The sequence below is a fragment of the Cricetulus griseus genome, chromosome 8, assembly GCF_003668045.3.
Source record: "Cricetulus griseus strain 17A/GY chromosome 8, alternate assembly CriGri-PICRH-1.0, whole genome shotgun sequence".
NCBI classification, from domain to species: domain Eukaryota; kingdom Metazoa; phylum Chordata; class Mammalia; order Rodentia; family Cricetidae; genus Cricetulus; species Cricetulus griseus.
Window position 1 is genome coordinate 18172561 of NC_048601.1, and position 18274 is coordinate 18190834.

An 18274-nucleotide genomic window follows, 5' to 3' on the forward strand; every position below is an offset into this window, starting at 1 on the left:
CCTGGGGGTAGATCCTGCAGGGATGTAATATCTGACTTCTATGTGATATCCCCATAGCCTGAGTCCTCTCTCCTTCTTGTCTCGGTGTATGGCTTCTGTCCCCAAGGTTATGGCCAGTGGAATTCCAGCCATCATCCCCACATTGCAACTATTAGGAAAGAATTCCACGTAGCTCCCTGTGGGGGCTTTCTAAAGTCCCGTGCTGCTGTAATTATTTGTGTGGCTGCACGTTGCTCTGATGAACCAGGGAAAATGTCAAATCAGCGGCTTTGTGGTGGACTTCGGTTAGCATTGCTGTGGTATACAGGCAACCTCCAATTTCTGGGGTGCTTAGGGGGATACTGGATTCCCCTCCAGAGTGAGGTGACTAGTGGCTCTCTCAGCACTGGCCCAGCTGCACTTGGGATGTGACTGGAGCCAGAAGGGAGGCCCCATTGGTAGTGGCACACTGATGTGTTTATCAGTACACTACCTTGGAGGACAAGACATATTTAGGGCCCTTCTCACTGGCTCCTATCTTCTTTTAGCTAGTAGTTTCATCATTATTATTATTATTGTTATTATTATTATTATTATTATTATTATTTAAGTTTTGGGTATAGAGAACCCAAGGCCTGTATGAAACATGCCATGTAAGTCCTTTATGTCTGAACCACAGTGCAGTGGCAGCAGTAATTTATATTTCACCAGACACATTTCGGGGTAAGGCTCATCTTAGAATCTCCATTTCACAAATTAGGGAAACTCATGTTGCAGACAAAGGCTTGGGTCTGAGACATGCTTTTTGGGTGGGTCTTCATCATTCCTGTGGTCATTCTTGGTATATTCAGGGAAGACTGAAAGGTCCCAGGAGTACTTGCTTTAGCAGGTCACATGGATTCTCATTTGTGAATCTTGCCACACCTTCAAAGGTAGATCTAGTTGATAACCTTGTCTGTAGAGGAGAAACTGAGGCATGGTCAGGATAAACAATTTTACGAGACTTAAGCCAGTTTGTTGTACCAGAACCAGACTGTGTCCTCAAACGTATGGCTCCAGAGGCAGGCAGTCTGACCTCCCAAACAGGATGCCCCCAGACACAGATTTGGTGCTCATGCTGGTCCTGGAGAAGCTTCTGGGTTGTTTGAAAGGCTCGGAGGAGGGCAGACAGCTCTGAGCGTATGCTCCGAGAGGAGAGCAACGGGGCTCTTTGATTTTCTGGATCTTGACCTTTCTCCCAGGAAATATTGGCAAAGTCTTCCAGGTGGAAGTAAAACTCAAGTCTCCTTCTACCACCTCAGTGGGCTCCTTTACTCCTTTGCCTTCCCTTAGGGAACTGATAGAAACAGGAAGTGTGAGAACAGCTGGGACACCAGAAGTTTGACTGGGCTGGTCCCACAGACAAGCTTGGCCATGGCTGTATAAACAGCCCGTGTGGTCATTGCCTTTTAGCAGCACAGACTCTGGGGAGCTCCACAGTGGGTCTTGGACCTGGGGCAGTATGGACTTTAGCGGGCCATGGTGGATATAAGAAAGCACTCACAGTGTGACAAGGCAGCTGACTTTTGGGTCCAACTGTCCCTATGGGATGCAGACACTCCCCTTGAGAGCTGGATTTTGAGCGAGTCTTGGCTTCTGTGCACCTCTGTTTTTTCAGCTCAAAGGTTAGCAGTTCTTGTGGGCTCCAATCTGGGAACTCAGGGGAGCCCTTGTTCTTCCTCCTCTAGCCACACAGTCCGAGTGTAGTCACCTTAGGGCAGCTGAGCTGAAATCAGAAGAGGGAACATCGGAGGCCAGGGCACCTTAGCCTGGTCTGTCCTCATGTGGGAGGGGCTCAAAGGAGGCAGAAAAATGGAGTGAGGAACATTTGCTAACAATGAGAGTCTGCGTTAGTCATGGGCAGTCCCCTGCCCCCTTGGCCTGCTCCCTCCTCCCACCACTGTCTGCTGTGGACTTGGCCACACACACAGGAAGGAAACCTGTCCAGGCAAGAAACTGTTGCCTGTCTCACAGCCAGCCTTTCTCTTCCTGCTGTTTGCTCAGTCTGCCTCCTAGGTGCTGGAGAGCTGATGAGAACCTGCCTAGAGCAGAGGCCACTTTGTTCCCGCCTCCCGCACCACCACCCTGAGAGTTACTGTTCACAGGGAGGGGCTGTGGTGGTAGTCCTGCAGCGTGCCTGGGCTTATCCCAGTGCAGATGGCCTCAAGGTGCAGAGGAGGAGGTGGAGCCCTTAAGGCCCAGTTCTGAGATGTTGCCCACTGGAGTGGGGGCTGGAAAATGTAAATCCCATCCTTCCAGAACCTCCATCCCCCAGAACCTATTGACAACTAACAGAGGTGGCTTGTCCTGGGCAGGGGCAGGAAAACCAATCTGCACACTGGGAGGAGCTGGATAGCAGGACAGTTCCTTAGACCTTTCTACCATCCAGCCCACTGCTGTCTTCTGGGCCCGACATTCCCCCCAGACACATACCAGCTCATGACAATCAAGGCTGTCTGCTCATTTGTCAGTCACCCGATCCCTCACACCTGTTCCAGGCCCAGTCCGTGAGCTGCCCACCCTGCTGAACAGCTATGACTAGGATGCATGGAGGAGGTGGGGTGTTCTGAAGGCTGGTCACTGAGAGGGACAGCTGTCCTGGATTACAGCTGCAGGGTGAGGTGGTGGGAGAGCTGGATGGACCCTGGAGCCCTAGGACTAGCTGAGGTACTGTGGAATGGGTCCTTTGGCATTGGCTGTCGTCTCTCAGATTTGTGCATCACAGGCCCAGGGCAGATTCTAGGATGATGTTGGACCCCCCAACTCATCCTACTCTGTTCTCAGTTGCAAATTCTTTCATAGCACACAAATATTCCTTAGCCCCTTTCTATCTCACAGTCCCCAGAAATGCTGGGCTGTGGCTGGATGAATGTCTTTTGTCTTTGTTTTGTTTTTCGAGACAGGGTTTCTCTTTGTAGCTCTGGCTGTCCTGGAACTCACAGATCTGCCTGCCTCTGCCTCCTGAGTGCTGGGATTAAAGGCGTGGGCCATCACCGCCTGGCTGTGAATGAGTGTTTGAAAGGGGTCCTAGGGTGGGAAGTAAGGACTGGAGTGTATTTGAGATGGAGGGCTCAAGTTGGGGTCCACACCCCAGGGGTAAGTAACTCCGATGTACCCAGGGGCCTGGCTCCTCTATCATAGCACCACTCAGCTCTGAGAATTGGGACAGATACAAGCGCCCGTTACTGAAAGGCCAGGTGTGCCAGGCCCCAAATGTGGTTTGTCATGGACAGGGACCTTGCACCCCATGGGTCTTCCCCTGGACAAGTCATCCAAGCATGGGGTGCAGAGACAGGAAGGCTGCCTTTGCTTGTGGCCTGAGATGCTCTTTGCTATGGGGTCTTCCCAGAATGGTGCACAGGGAGGTCTTAAAAGTGCTACATCTATTGACGTTTCTTTTTTTAAATTTTTATTTATTTTTATTTATGTGCATTGGTGTTTTGTCTGCATTTATGTCTGTGTGAAGGTGTCAGATCTCTTGGAACTGTCTACAGACAGTTGTGAGCTGCCTTGTGGATGCTGGGAATTGAACCTGGTTCCTCGGGCCGTTAATGTTCCTGAGCCAACAACTCTCCAGCCCTGGACATTTCTTATTTAAAAATTAATTTGGCTTATGTAAGAGAAAAAAAAAGTGTCCTTGTTTTCATGATTTTATTGCTTGTGGTAAAATTAATAAAAGTGAAGTGATGTCAAAGATACCACAAAGTCCAGCCAGAAGGCTCAGTGAGTAAAGGTGCTTACCACTAATCCTGGTGACCCGAGTTCGACTCCTGGAATGCACATATGGGAAGGAGAAAAGTGACTCAACTCGTGCAAGTTGTCTCTGGCTTCCACATGCACACTGTCATGCATGTGCAAGTACACACACACACACACACACACACACACACACACACAATTTAAGAAGTGTCATTAAAAGATGCACGAGTTGGGTAGATGCCTGTAATCCTAGTACTTAGGAGGCTGAAGCAGAAGGAATGAAGAAGTTGGAGCTCAGCCTGGGCTACATAACAAGATCTTGACACCACGGGAGAATCTGTGTGGTTAGTGAGTATAACACTGGTCAGAGCCCTATGGCCACAGTGTCTGTCATCTGAGTTTTGTGACCACAGAATGCACTGGCCTCATCCCTCAGTGTCTCTGCCTTTCCAGGCAGTTGGGTCTCCTATGGCGTTTTGTTTTGTTTTTGATGCACGGTCCACATTTTTGCCCTACTGTTGGGGTCACAGTGTACTCTAAGCCCACAAACCGCCTCTCAAGTTTTTCAGGCCAACCTGACAAACTTGGTCTTTTAGGATGGTCACATGACTTAGAGAAGTGGGAGAAAGCCTGGGTTCAGGTCCTTGTTCATTTCATTTGTCACAGGAAGACCTTGGGCCATGGCTGCCCCCATCACAGGTGCTCCACACCCCGCCCTCCCCAGCTGTCCTCCCCAACAGGGTCATGATGGAGGCAGGTCCGGGGAGACTGAAAGCCATCCTCGGTTGGGAAAGGAGAGTGTTTAGGAACGGGGACTGTTTGTTTCAGAGGCTAAACATTGGCTCGAATGCTGTTGTAATCGTTTCTTTGTTTTTTCCTTCCTCCTAAAGAATGGCTCCATGTAAGTCATGCACAGCACACTGAGACACCCTAAAAAAAAACACTTCTTCATTCTATGCCATAATCGCTTTCCTCACTCAGCATGTTGTGTTCATCCATAATGGTAAAGGCTAGTCATTCTCAGGTGTGTGTGTGTGTGTGTGTGTGTGTGTGTGTGTGTGTGTGTGTGTGTGTGTGTGTCTGCATAATATGTCTTCTGTGCCACCCTAATTATAGGGTAATTAACACTCCCTTGTCAGTTTACACAAAGATTTTGCTGTTGAAAAGGAAGATGTCCAAGGAGAGAAAACCAGTGCTTGAGTGTCACCTAGTGGTCATGAGTAAGACTGCTTGTCACTTGTGCTCAAATCCTGCCCCGGACCTTTCTGGGTTCTGCAGAAGAGTCTTAGAACCTGCATCGTCATTGGCAGCTCACATTCACAGCCTGCGCTCTGGTCCACATGGCAGTTACCTCTGTGTTTTGTGGTTGATGAAGAAGCTCCACCGTAAGAATCAGCCTTCTGGCCAGGCACAATGGCGTATGCCTTTAATCCCAGCCCTTGGGAGGGTGAAGCAGGAACTGACACTTGGTCTACGGTGTGTGTGAGTTCCAGGACAGCCAGACTTACATAACTAAACCTTGTCTCAGAAAAACAAAAACAAAACAAAGAATCAACCTTCTGTATGTCATCGTTAGGGAAATGGATGGAGTCAGAGATCATCATGTCGAGCAAAATCAGGCCAACCCAGCCAGGCAAATGCATACACACATGTAATATATAAAGTTTTAAAAGAATTCTTTAAAGTAAAAGAAATAGGTTTGGACCAGTGAGATGACTCAAAGAGTTTGCGCACCTGCTTCCAAGCCTGATGGTCTGAGTTCGGTCTCTAGGATCTGCATGGTGGAAGGGGGGACCCAATGCCTAAAAATTGTTCTTCGGTTGCACATGCTTCCTCTGGCATTGGTGTATTCATACATACAAAATAAATAAGTTAAAAAAAAACACCCCAAAGCAAAAGAACACCCTAAAAACAAAGAGCTGAAGGGGTGTCCTTCTGGAAATGTTTAGCAAGTTCAGCCACATAGTCACTTGTAGGACACTATTGCCATGGTCTGTGGGGATCCAGCTACCTCCAGCAGAACTTGCCATCATCCACTGTTTGTTGGCTTTACAAGTATACAAACTGGATGAGTTGTAGGGTCATGGGGCTTGCATCAAGGTTCTAGAACAGTGTGTTGAAGGGCCGGATTCTCTAATAGGTGTCCCAATGTAAACTACACATGAAGGGAGCCTAAGTTGCAGGAGAGGTCATTGAAGATACTGGGAAATGTGGGATGTCTCTGAAGAAAGCTGCAGGCACCCAGTTGAGCCAGTTTGTGGGAGAGGCCCATAGCTGCAAATGGCAGAACCATAGGGGCTGGAATGTCCAGGCTCTTGGAGCTCAGATGTCACCATAAGCCCTGGATATCAGATAAGGTGCTGTAGAACTTCATACTTGGTTGAGTTGCAGTCTTTTCTTTTTCAAGCTTTTTAATGTATATCTCTGTGTATATGTGAGTACACATTTACAGTTACCCATGGAGGCCAGAAGAGAAGCTGGGGCTTGGGGGCTGAGCTCAGGTTCTCTGTAAGAGTGGCAAGTGCTCTTAACTGTTGAGTCTTAATCTTTCCAGGGCCTGTGTTTCTTCTTGGTCCTCTCCTTTGCTTTCCTTTTGACATGGGAATGTTTACTCTGTTCTAGGATGAATGGCGAGTAGGTGGTTTTCTTTCTGATTTTGCAGGGTTCATAGCTCGGATTGCCTCAGAAGAAACTTTGCACTTTGACACTTCTGACTACATGTTTTTATTTGTCCTATAAGATGGACAGGAGCCGTTCTGGGTCAGGGATATACTTTGAATTCACAATGTTACCCACAGACTTGCATATGGAATGCTTGGTCCCCAGCTTGTGGTGGCTCTATTTTGAAGGTTGTAGAGCTTTTAAGAGTTGTGGCCTTGCTGCTAGAAACTAGAAATAAGACACTAGCGGCAAGTCCTTGAAGGTTATACCCACTCCTGGTTTTGGCTTGTGTTCTCCCTTTCCTGGCCCATGCCACGAGAACAGCCACCATCTCGTGTTCTTAGCATCAGGATGGGATCATTCTGCCATGCCTTCCCTGCCATGAGGGACTGAGACAACCAAGATAACCCTTCCTTAGGTTGTTTATATGTGGTATTTAGTCACGGTGATCCTAAGTTAATTAATACAATATCCAACCAAGAAGTGGTTGCCTGGTGGGCAGCTGTGAACATATTTCTCATTGTTTGGGAAACAAAGAATTACATTGAGCCTGGGTGTGGGGGGGGTGGCAGAGGCTTTCTTACGCTTGCTATGTGCCCATGTTTTTTTCTTTTTCTTCTTGCTTTTTGGTCCTTCCAGGCCAACAACCGGCTTCCCACTGAGCTGTAGCCAACTCCTACCCCCATTCTTTTAAAGCCCCGTCTCTTCCAAGATGAAGGGACTGGTATGGGCACAAGAAACCCCAACACCAAGTTCTGGGCACAAAGGAGATTTATTTGCCCCAGAGGGACAAACGGCAGGGGAAAAAAAGAGAAAGACAGGAGGACAAGGGAGACAGACTCGGCCCATAGGAAAATGGTGGGTTTATAAAGGGGAAAGGGGAAACCCTGTGTTAGGATGAGGTGTTTAATTTCAATTGGATAGGTTAATTAAGGCAGCCATAGGGGGTTTTTGATTGCTGGACTTCAATACTTTAACAGCTGGACCTTGGTAGTCAGCGGTAGGAAGAGGAAGTGGTCAGATAAGGGAAAGGACCTTGATGGCTGGCTTTAGGAATATGGTCTAATGGCTTTTAGAAAGGCAGAGGGAATGGGGAGGAGGGCGGGGCGTGCCAGAGCCATGTTTGTCACGCTCAGGCCGGCTAGAGTCCCTTCACAAGAACCTGCACTGTGACCTCTAAGGACACCCCTGAAAACAATCGTATGCTTCCATTTCTCCGGCAGGCAGACCTCAATACCAACATTGACGATGAAAGCAACGCCTTCTATGGGGTCTCCAGCCAGTACGAGAGCCTGGAGAACATGATCATTACCTGTTCTACCAAGGTCTGCTCCTTTGGCAAGCAAGTGGTGGAGAAAGTTGAGGTAGGAGGCCATCCAGTGGGTGTAGACAAAGGGCATGGTCTGTGTGCCCCCTTTCCCTGGAGCTCTCTTGGGGGCAGGATTGCTGAGGGGGGCCCCATGTGGCTTCCACATACCTTCAGGAAGTGTGTGTTTTAGGTTGGGTATGAGGCATCTAATAAATTACTGATTTAATTGTCTGTCCCACACCTCCGATCCCTGACTAATTTTTTGGTCAGGATTCCTTTCACACCTTCCTTGCAAGCATCCCGCAACTTCTAGAGCAGGGCCAAAGCAGGGGCTAGCCCAAGGGTTTCTCCCTAATCCATCTGTGTCTTTGACAGCTGGTCCTGGGGATAGGCATGGCCTTTCTCAGTTGCACAGCTCTCTAGATGCATAGGCCGTGAGAACGGATGTTCAGGATCTGTTCCCCTCTCACTTTTTACTCCACGAATGCTGCAAGCTTGTGGAGTCCCTGTTTCTCCAGGTGTTTGAGTTTTTCTAAGAGCCTGGTGTATGTTCGGCAAGTATTCTGCCATTGAGCTATACAGCCCTTTATCCCCACCTCACCCCTTTTGAGACAGTCTTTCGAGTCCCCTTGCCAGGCATCCCAGTATCACACAGCTTTTTGGTTTTTGGAGTGCCTTGGAGACCTTACACTTGGGCAGAGTTCTCTGCCTCACTCCCATTCACCCTGTCAAAGGCAGGCAGGCTGGTAATGAGCTCTCAAGCTAAGGACTTGGGTTTCATCCCTGTACACCTCCCCCGACCCCCACTTCCTCTTGGGGTTGTGTTAACACTCCTGACTGATCTCTAAGGAAGTATCAGGTTGCCTTCACCACCCATTGGTCCCAATGACTGTGACCTTCTGATCTTACTGTGTGATGAGAATGACAAAATGGCCTTAAATGTCACAGTGTCCGTGTGGTCCTAAAGACTGTGACACTGCGGTGCTTAACACTACATGCTGTCAGGCTGGTCACCTCTTGGCCTACGTGGGTCTGAATTGATGGTGTCCTCTCTACCTGAGGTTGACAGAAACTCATGTCCAACAGTTAGGTGCCAGGCAGCACCTGGGAATCTCGACCTTCGCTTCATGGGTCCCAACCCTAGCTGTTCCATTGCCAGGAAGCTTTTGATACACGTTAGCTCCACTGAGCCCCACTCATGTAACTTCTCTTAATCTTGGGAGTGTAATGTGTGTGTGTGGTCTTTTGTTCTATTTGGTGCTATAGATGGACTCCAGGGCTCAGAATTGCTGTCCTATCCCAGCAAAGGCAGTTTTTTACAAAGCTCCTACAGTTATTTACTTGCATTAAACTTATCAAGGTTTTGAGGTGCTCATGTGTCTATCCAGCCATCATCCTATGTGCTGTCTATCCAGCTCCTTGGTAGCATCCACTACCAAGCTTCACGCGTAAGGCAGTTCCACCACACGGATGCGGGTTCCCTCCCTCAGCTCAGCCTCACTTGCCACACCTGCCCCATCTCATGGCCGCTCCTTCCGGGTCTTTACATGTCCTTCTCCTGGAAGTGACCGAGCGGAAAGGTCTGCTTTCATGTCTAGAAACCTCAGAGGATAGCGCTGGTCCTGGATCATCTTCTGCCTCTGTGTCCCATTGGCTGTGTTGGATTTTTGTACATCCCTGCTAAATTGGGCTTGGGCAAGAGGTGAAGGGATGCTAAGCCTCTGCTGTCCCTGGGGTTCTACAGACAGAGTATGCGCGCTATGAGAACGGTCGCTACCTGTACCGTATCCACCGGTCCCCGCTCTGTGAGTACATGGTCAACTTCATCCACAAGCTGAAGCACTTACCGGAGAAATACATGATGAACAGTGTGCTGGAGAACTTCACCATCCTGCAGGTGTGACCGGGGGCCGCATGCCCAGGGGGTCTGTGCGGAGGTGGTGGGTGGCACCCTTGGCTTCCCAGTCCAGGGCTCTGACCGTCACCTCTGTCTCACTTGCAGGTGGTCACCAATCGAGACACACAGGAGACCTTGCTGTGCATTGCCTACGTCTTCGAAGTGTCAGCCAGCGAACATGGGGCTCAGCACCACATCTACCGGCTTGTGAAAGAATGAGAGACTTGGAGAACGATGGTGGGGGGACAGATCCAGGAAATGGGGACCTGGGAGGGAACCTTCAGGGCCAGCCCCCCAGAAGTGCCAAGAGAGCCGAGCAGAGAAGCAAACTGCCTGATCTTGCAGTGCCCAACCCCCCAATAAACCCAAGGTGCCGAGTATTTTCAGAGGAGCTGGTCTGGCTGTATGAGCCCAGGAGGGCAGGGGAGAAGGGGGCACCAGGAGGTACCAGGAAGCAAGCTGGAAGCAAGCCCAGAGATGCTCTCAGATGGTCCAGGAGCCAGAACCCCAGTGGACTCAGCCAGCTGTTTATCTCCAGACGCTAAAGCTCAAGACCCAGTGGTCCCTTCTCAGCTGCTGGAACCCTACACTCTGCTGCTGGTCACACTAGTGGCCTGAGGACAGATGGCATGCAGGTCACACACCCAGAGATGCTGTGCGTGACCCGTGTACACTGTCAGCCCTGCCGTGATGATGGCTACCGCAGAAGGCCCCACCCCTGCAAACAGGGCTAGATTTAGGTGTGGCTTCAACAAAGTTGTTGGCTGGAGACTGAGTTACTCAGGTGGCCCTGCAGTGGCCCTGCAGGGGGCTATGACTCCAGATTGAGGCAAGGCTTCGAAGTAGGGAGTCCTGATTCAAGTCCTTGGCTTCTCTGTTCGTCCACTTTTCTCTCCGCTCAGCACTGGTGAGGAGAGGATGTCTATGAAGTGCCTAGGCCATGCCGGGTGGTGGTGGCGCACACCTCTAATCCCAGCACTTGGGAGGCAGAGGCAGGCGAATCTCTGTGAGGTCAAGGACAGCCAGGGCTACACAGAGAAACCTTGTCTCAAAAAACAAAACAATAGTGACTGGGTACCATGCCAGTTCAATGATCTCTCCCTCAGCCCCAGCCCCTTGCTTCCCTCCCTCTGGAGGGCCTGGGTCTGGCTCTCTGCTGCTTTCTCAAGGCTTCCCCAGTTGGAGCCAGTTTCTAGTAACCTGGAGCCTCAGGAAGAAAGATCCAACCTGGGCATGTTTGTGTGTGTGCCCAGAACTCAGGGATGTATCTGTGGGGGTGCAGAAATGGGCAGGGTAGCATTGAGGGGATGTTACAGAGGTGAGGGACGAAGGGCTCTGGAAATCAGTCTAGCCTGACTTTGATGTGCAACCTCTGGGGTGTTAACGTTATGGTGCCTCAGTTTCCCATCTGCAAAATGGGTATAGCATCCACCTACCTCGTGTCTATACAGTGCCTCATGTAGCAATGAGCACATCCACATGTTCAATAAATATGCATCGGTACTCACCGTGGGAGCTTCAGTTCCCGCTGAGGAGCCCAGATTGAAGCCCACTGTGGTGGGGTGATCCTACAGCAGCTGGCCTTCAGATAGGAGCGATCCAGGGGTCTCAGGGAAGAGGTAGCCCTCCAAGGGACAAGTTCTGAGAGGAGGATGGCTAATGTTTAGTGATGTTATTTGTGTGGAGTTTTGGTGCTGGGGCCGACCCCAGGGCTTGGCACAGGCCGAGTGACCAGGCCAGAAGTGTGCAAATAAGCTCATGGGAGGAGTCTGGCTGCATCTCAGCTGAGGAAGACAGACAAGCCATCCAGTCTTTCTGTAGGTCCCAAGTGCCCTCTCCTCAACCCAAAGCAATTTAGCGCACACCTCCCCCACCGGGCTAGGCTGGTGGCTGGACCCAGACCTGCTTCCTACTGCACTGTGTAGAGGTCCTGCTGTCAAAGAGGGTCAAGGCCCTCTCCCCCTGTGATTGCTGCCTGGCAGCAGTGTTCTTGGGAAGCCCCAGCCTCAGCCATTTCAGACTTTTATGTGGGCAGCCTCTTGAGACAGGAAGGACACAACCTTTTCCTGTAGGAAGCAGGTCAGTCCAGATGTTGGGTCACAGTGTGGATTCTTAGTTTCTCCTGTGTGAACTGACCTCAGTGACCTAAGGGAGAGCCACCATAGAAGATGGCAGTCTTAGTTGCTACTCCGTTCAAGTCAATATGGCACCCCCGCTCCCCCCTTTCCCAGCAGTCTCACTGATGGTACTGTGCTGGCGCCATTTTTTCTTTTTTTAGATGAGCTCGCCCTCTCTGGCCTAGGCTAATATTTCCAGTGATCCTCCTGCCTCAGCTTCCTGAGGAGCTGGGTCTATGGGTGCTTACCACTGTATCCAGCAGTCCTATTTTAAAGATTAAGAAAGTGAGGCCCCGAGAGCTTGAGGAAGTTGCTTGGGTTGTTGGTGTATTTTTTTCATTTGCCGAAAGTGAGGCCCCGAGAGCTTGAGGAAGTTGCTTGGGTTGTTGGTGTATTTTTTTCATTTGCCGTGTGAGTAGTTGTTTGATTTCGGAGATGTGTCAGGCTCTGGGAATGTGTCCATGAGCAAAGCAGCCAGGGCGGCTACTTTGGACTAAGGAAGGGGTGACTGGAGGCTTAAAGTTGAGGAGACTTGCAGGCGGTGGGAAATGCTGTGGAGGGGGAGGGCACCAAGGTTAGCTTCATAGGGAGGCTGCCAAGGCCCACAATCTGCACTGACTCTTGAACCACAGACAAGTGGATCCGAAGGAACATTCCAAGAGAGAATTGAGAGTCCTGGAGGCGGGGAGGGGATGGGCGTGCCCCAGGGCTATGCCGAGTGACAGAAGGTAGGCATACCCCCACCCAGCCAGCATGCCAGGTAGGAAGGCGGGTGGTTCAGTCTTTTGTGTCCCCTACACTCCCTGTGTGGATGCCGACTTTGGAGTTCTCTTAGGGTGGTAGCAAGGCCTGGAGCTGTGAAGCAAGGGAGTGCGTTCCTTTGATAGTATTTCAGAGAGGGCCACCCATGTCACGACCCCGGGAGTGAAAGCCCTCCTGGTGTTACCTAGTTAGCAGGAAATGTCAGAAGTGGCAGTAGGGACAGGTGAAAGGTTTTCTGCCTCACAGGGTCTGATAACTAACAGAGTGGATTGTCCCAACAAGGTGTCACAGGAATGGAAAGAATGTGTCCTGACCAGAAAAACAAGCAAAAGCACAAACAAAACAAAACCAATAGCTAAAAATAAATAAAACATTAAAAACCCACCACCCCACACACATAAAAGGAACTAGTGTGTACAAGTGGTGTCCTAGACCGCCCGCCAAAGGGGCCCCGAGGTGTGGTCTTACATCTCTGGTCTGTGCTGCACCCAGGCTGGGGGTTGAGTGCAGAAGGCCTGAGGGTAGGCTGTGCCAGGAGGGAGCTTCCTGAGACCCGGGCCACCCAGGCACAGAAGCGACAACAACACAGAAGAGTGTGAGCTTCCCTCAGGGGTTCTATCCAGTGGCTACCAGCACGTGACCCCTGCTGAAAACCTGCTTTCTTTCTTAGAGCTGTGGTACAGGGGGCAGTGGCACCTTGGATAACTTTTCTTAGAGATCATAAAGAAAATGACCTTTTCCTCAAAGACTTGACTCTGTCTAGGATGTAGCTAACTACTGTGTCCAGCCAGGTGCTGGGGTCACACTTTATCTTTCCTCCCCCAACACTCACTCAGGAGGAGAGTAAGGCCAGCAGGAGCTATACAGTGAAACCTGATCTCTGAAATAAAAATTCTTTAAAAAGTTCTTGGACCTCTGCTTTTGTATATATATATTTGTGAGTAAGGGCACAGATGGGCATGGCCCTTCCTAGCGAGCCAGAGCCTAGGCAGTGGAAATGATGGTTTTTTTTGTTTTTTTTTTTTTTTTTTTTTTACACTCACAGATGTCTGATATTCAATTTTAAGGCTTTTGTATTTTTTTTTCTATGTAAACCCCCTTCATCTCTTCAGATCTTCAGTAAAGTCTGCTACAAACACAGGTCTGCGTGCATGTGATTTCTTCGTGTAGGACTGGAGATCTGCGCCTGTTCCCAAAGCGCACAAACCAGCGGTGTGCATAGGGCATTGGCACACTGGGACTGGCCTGTGCTGAACCAACCGGTGGGAGCAGGAACTGAACTCAGCTGAGGAGTTAGAATGCTCTTGAATGGGGCATGGTAAGAGCCTGCCCACCATCCCACAACACTACTGAGCACCGAATTCCCGTCAAGTACTGTTCTGTGCTAAACTGAACTAGTTTGGGGTTCAGAGACGGCTGCTGCTGAAGCCCCACTTGTACCTGCTGCACTCTCTCCCTTTGCTCCCTGTCCTGAGCAGGGAGGCAGGAGGCCTTGCCTAGATGACAGCGCCTGCCTTTCAGGGGGCACCATCCTCCCTGGGCCAGACTCAGGAAGGACACCCAGATTCTCACTGGAGTCAGGAGTTGAGTCATTACAGAGAGGAGAGTTGGGGCTGAGAAGAGAAGCTGTGGCCAGCCCTGAGCTGAGACAAGGTGCATTGACAGAGGAGGAGGAGAAGCAGGAGTGTGGTTTGCTCTCAGTAGTAAAGGAAATGTTTTGGGATCAGGGGAGGCCAGCTGCTACTCACAGGGAGATGAGATGAGAAGTGGCCACTTAAGGCAGAGGCCCCCGCCTCCTTTTCAAATAACAGGACTAGACCCCTCTGTTTTTATCGAGACATGGGGTTCACTCAGAATAAAACTGTTATCTCCTGGCTTGCATTGCAGTCTGATGAGGTCATGTGACAGTCTGACCAGTGAAAGTAAGCAGAAATCAAATTTCCAGGGATGACCTAAAAGGGGGGGGGGGTATGCTCTTTGTTCTGAGGAATTGTTGGTAAATTGATGTAGATTCTAAGTAGCTACATTGGTCTCTGAGACCTTAGACTGATGACTACTTAAGATACAGCAAAATAAAAAAAAAAAAGTTATACATTGTTCTTATAGATTTCATGTGAGGGATGGATTTTTACCTTTGTCACTTCCATTATGCAGAGTTTTTGGATCTAGCAGTCAAACTTAATTCTAACACATAGCAGTATTCAGTCTGGTAGCAAATTCGGAGGCAACACAGTTAAGGCCATGATTAATAATACCTACCCACACCTTTGGAGACAAAACCTGCCATCCGGCCTCAGCCTTCCAAACGCTTCCATCACAGGCGTGTGCCACCCCGCTCAGCTCTTCCTTGTGCTTTTCAGTTTACAGAACGCTTCTGAAACATTGTCTTGCTTGATGTGGACCGCTGCACTGTGCTCCTGCGGCACCCTTTTCATGGATGAAGAGGCTCGGGAAATCAGTGACTAACCTCAGCTAGTTTGAATGTGAAGTGTCCCTACAGGCCTATGTGTTTGAAGGCTTGGTCCCCAGCTGGTGGCGCTGTTCTGGAAGGTTCCTGAACAGTAGTGTCCCTAAAGTCAGGGCCTGAAAGTTCCAGGTCAGCACACTTCCCGCCCAAGCTATGTCCTGATCTGCCTAGAGGGTGACCAAGCTATGTCACCAGCTCTACTGTTCCTGGTGTGAGCAGTTCTTGTTACCGCATGTCTTACAACAGACTGCATCCCCTCAGAACCAAACCTTGCTTCTTCTCTTTGGTGTCTTGGCATAGTGACCAGAAAAGTTACACACCTGGTAAGCACGCTGCAGATCTTTCCACTTCTGCCGGGTTTGGCTCCTTACCCAGCTGTCATGAATTCAGATGGGCTGATCATGGGTGGTCAGGGCTTGCCTGAAGCGGGGAGGGTGGGAAGCCCAGAGAGGATACAATGTAGAGAGGCAGGGTAGTTCAGTAGTGGAGCACTTGCCTAGTTTGTGGCCCTGGCTTGTATCCAGGGAAACAAAACCAAAAATTATGCAAGATGAAGAAAGCCTTTCTTTTACGACCGTGCGAGCTCACATGGGGGCGGGTAGGGGTGGGGTGGGGCGCACACACTGGGGGGTGGGGGCTGGTGTAGCAACCATCTTGTGGCTAAAGTAAGTCTACTGTTGTAGGGAGGCTGTGGAGAGTAAGGGAGCGGATGACCAGCTCCATTGGAGGGAAATGTGTTTACCAGCTGGCCGGCTTGCAAGTCCATCCTACAAGTGGTCGGGAATCATCAGATGCCCAACCTGAGTCTGCTGAGTGTCTTGTGACCTTGCGCTTTTTTTTTTTTTTTTTTTTTTGAAGGATTAGTTTTTTTCAGTCCTTCCAACCCAAGGCCGAGCTGGGAATTAGAAATGTGTCACCATAATCTCACTCTGTCTTTCTGCTTCAGTAACATTGTTTTGAGATGGGATCTCATAGCTCAGGTTGGCTTCAAACTCACTGTTTAAGATGACCCTTAACTTAACTCTAGACCCTTTCAAAGATTGGGGTTATAGAAATGTGTCCACACCTTTGCCTTAAGTGATGTCTTGCTAACTTGTGTTCTTTCTTGAAATCCTGACAACAATGCTGACACCCACGTCTGCCACTGACATGGAGGTTTGTGTATGCCAGCTCTTAGGTGAGGGTGGGCATGGACCAGGTGTCCTGGCTTCGAGCTGCTCACCCAGATTCTCACGGCCCTTTCAGCCGGTCACGTGCCTCCTACTCCCACACACTGTCTTTCCAGGTTCTGCTCTGAGAATCAAGGAGCCCCAGAGAATCCCATCCTGCCTAGCCCTCTATGGCCCCTGTAACCTTGATTCGCCCACCCCAAGCTGTGCTATTGGCACATTAAAGCAAGCCTCAAATGCCTGTTCCTGGTTGGCCTGGGCCCCTCCCAGCTGTGATCTGCTCACTTACTCTTTCTCTTCATCTCTCTGGACTGGTTATTCCTGGCTGTGCTCCCTGGCTTTGATATTCGCTTCTGTGCTCTCTGGTTTGGCAACTCACCACATTCCCCTTGTGGCTTTTGGGGCCTCTGGATTTTGTTGGTGAGCCTTCTGCTGTGTCCCCTCCTCTGGTTTTATAAACCAGCTTGGCCTTTCATGAGGAACATTCCCTCTGGTTTGGACTGTGCAGAATCCTATGGCTAAGCCAGGATTGGAAGGGGCCTTGCAGTGGCCCGGAGTACACTACTTCTGCCCTTGGCCCTGGGTGCCCCTTGAGGGATACATACATACATGGTGCATCCCATAGCTCTTTCTGATTGTGCCAAAGTGTCTGGCTTGCTCCAGCTGCTAAGGATGTGGCTTCGAAAGAAACTAAAGCCCCTGTTCTCAAAGAGCATTCAGTGGAAGTCACACAGTAGGAGAAATGATAGGTCTATCCTATGGACTCTTCTCAAAAAACGGTTGCCATCATATACATCCCCTAACTAGTTTTGTGGTCTGTTCTCTATTAGATGACAGGGACACAGACTATCAGCAGAAGTGAGACAGGAATGACAACAGTCCTAAGATCTCTTCAGATTTAGATGAAGGCCCAGCTGTAACACGAGTAATAGATGAAGGCCCAATTGTAACGAGAAGAATAAAAACCCAGAGACAGATATCAAGCTTCAAGCTGAAGATCAGAGAAGCAAAGCAGCCGGTCACTAGCTCTCACCTCTATCTCAGGCTGTCCTGTCCTCAGCATGGTTGGACAATAAATCTTAACATGAGGTCATTTTGCCTTTTGCTTTTATACCTCCCTAGTGCTGGGATTAAGGTGTGTGATCCCAAGTGCTGAGATCATCATTGTGTGAGCGGTTTCTCTTTAGAACTGGATCAATTTCATGTAGCTCAGTGTGGCCTTGAACTAACAGAGATCCATCTGCTTCTCTCTTGAGTTCTGGGATTAAAGCGAGCCAGCCATTGCCTGGCTCTATGACTTGTTAGCATGGCTGCTGGGATTAAAGGTGCATATCACCATTGCCAGGCTCTATGGCTTGTGGCTGTCTTTGCTTTCTGTACCCTTAGGCCAGCTTTAATAAATCATAAATAATATATCACCACATTTCCCCATTTTTGTCTAATACAAAAGTAAGAAGGATACAAACTAACATAAGAAAAACTACATGGTAACAGGAAAGGACTGAGCTGGACTTGGTATAGGGGCCTTCTAGAGACCCATCAGGGAGTTTCCTGGTGACAAATCATTGCCTTGATAATCCCCTTTTGACCTACAGTCTTTAGTCTAATGCCTGCCTTTGCCATACCTTCTGCATAACACAGAAGGGAGGGGTGGTTCTTTTTGGCTTATGTTTATAAAAAGCATTGTTTCTAGGAATGCCCTGTTTACAATCCCTTTTCAGGTGACCTTGTCTGCCACAATTAAAATATTTGACATTTTGGTTTTTCTTCAAACCTCTTGAAATCACCTCTCCTATCTATGCATCATCAATGATTTAATAAAGAGCTGAATGACCAATAACTAGGCAGGAGAAACAGGTGGGACTTCTGGGAAGAGAGAGGAAGGGGAGGAGAGAGGGTAGGTGGGGCTGCCAAGGAGAGAGAACAAATAGAAGGAGAAATCTTGGAGGAGACAAGGAAAAGGAGCAAGAGAGAACAAGGAGGGGAGGGTGGCAGGAGCAGCCACCCTGCCACCCAGCCAGCCTCGGAGTAAGAGTGAAAGTAAGAGATACAGAAGTAAGAAAAGGAAAAAGCCCAGAGGCTAAAGGTAGTTGGGATAATTTAAGAAAAGCTGGCAAGAAACCAGCCAAGAAAAGGATGGGCATTAATAAGTAATAATAGGTTTCTTAGTGTGTG

The 18274-nt window shown here is 49.5% G+C and overlaps 1 protein-coding gene across 4 annotated transcripts in view; it reads left to right on the forward strand.

The window, feature by feature from the left end:
• Positions 1-13603, forward strand: part of Tead4 (TEA domain transcription factor 4) — a 74777-nt gene extending 61174 nt beyond the window's left edge. For all 4 annotated transcript variants that reach the window (XM_027428373.1, XM_035449074.1, XM_035449076.1 and 1 more), the window contains 3 exons: positions 7602-7742; positions 9432-9584; positions 9690-13603. In XM_027428373.1, coding sequence (XP_027284174.1) covers positions 7602-7742; positions 9432-9584; positions 9690-9803 — 408 coding nt within the window. In that variant the 3' untranslated portion in view covers positions 9804-13603. The remainder of the gene's footprint in view (positions 1-7601; positions 7743-9431; positions 9585-9689) is intronic.
• The last annotated feature ends 4671 nt before the right edge of the window (positions 13604-18274 follow it).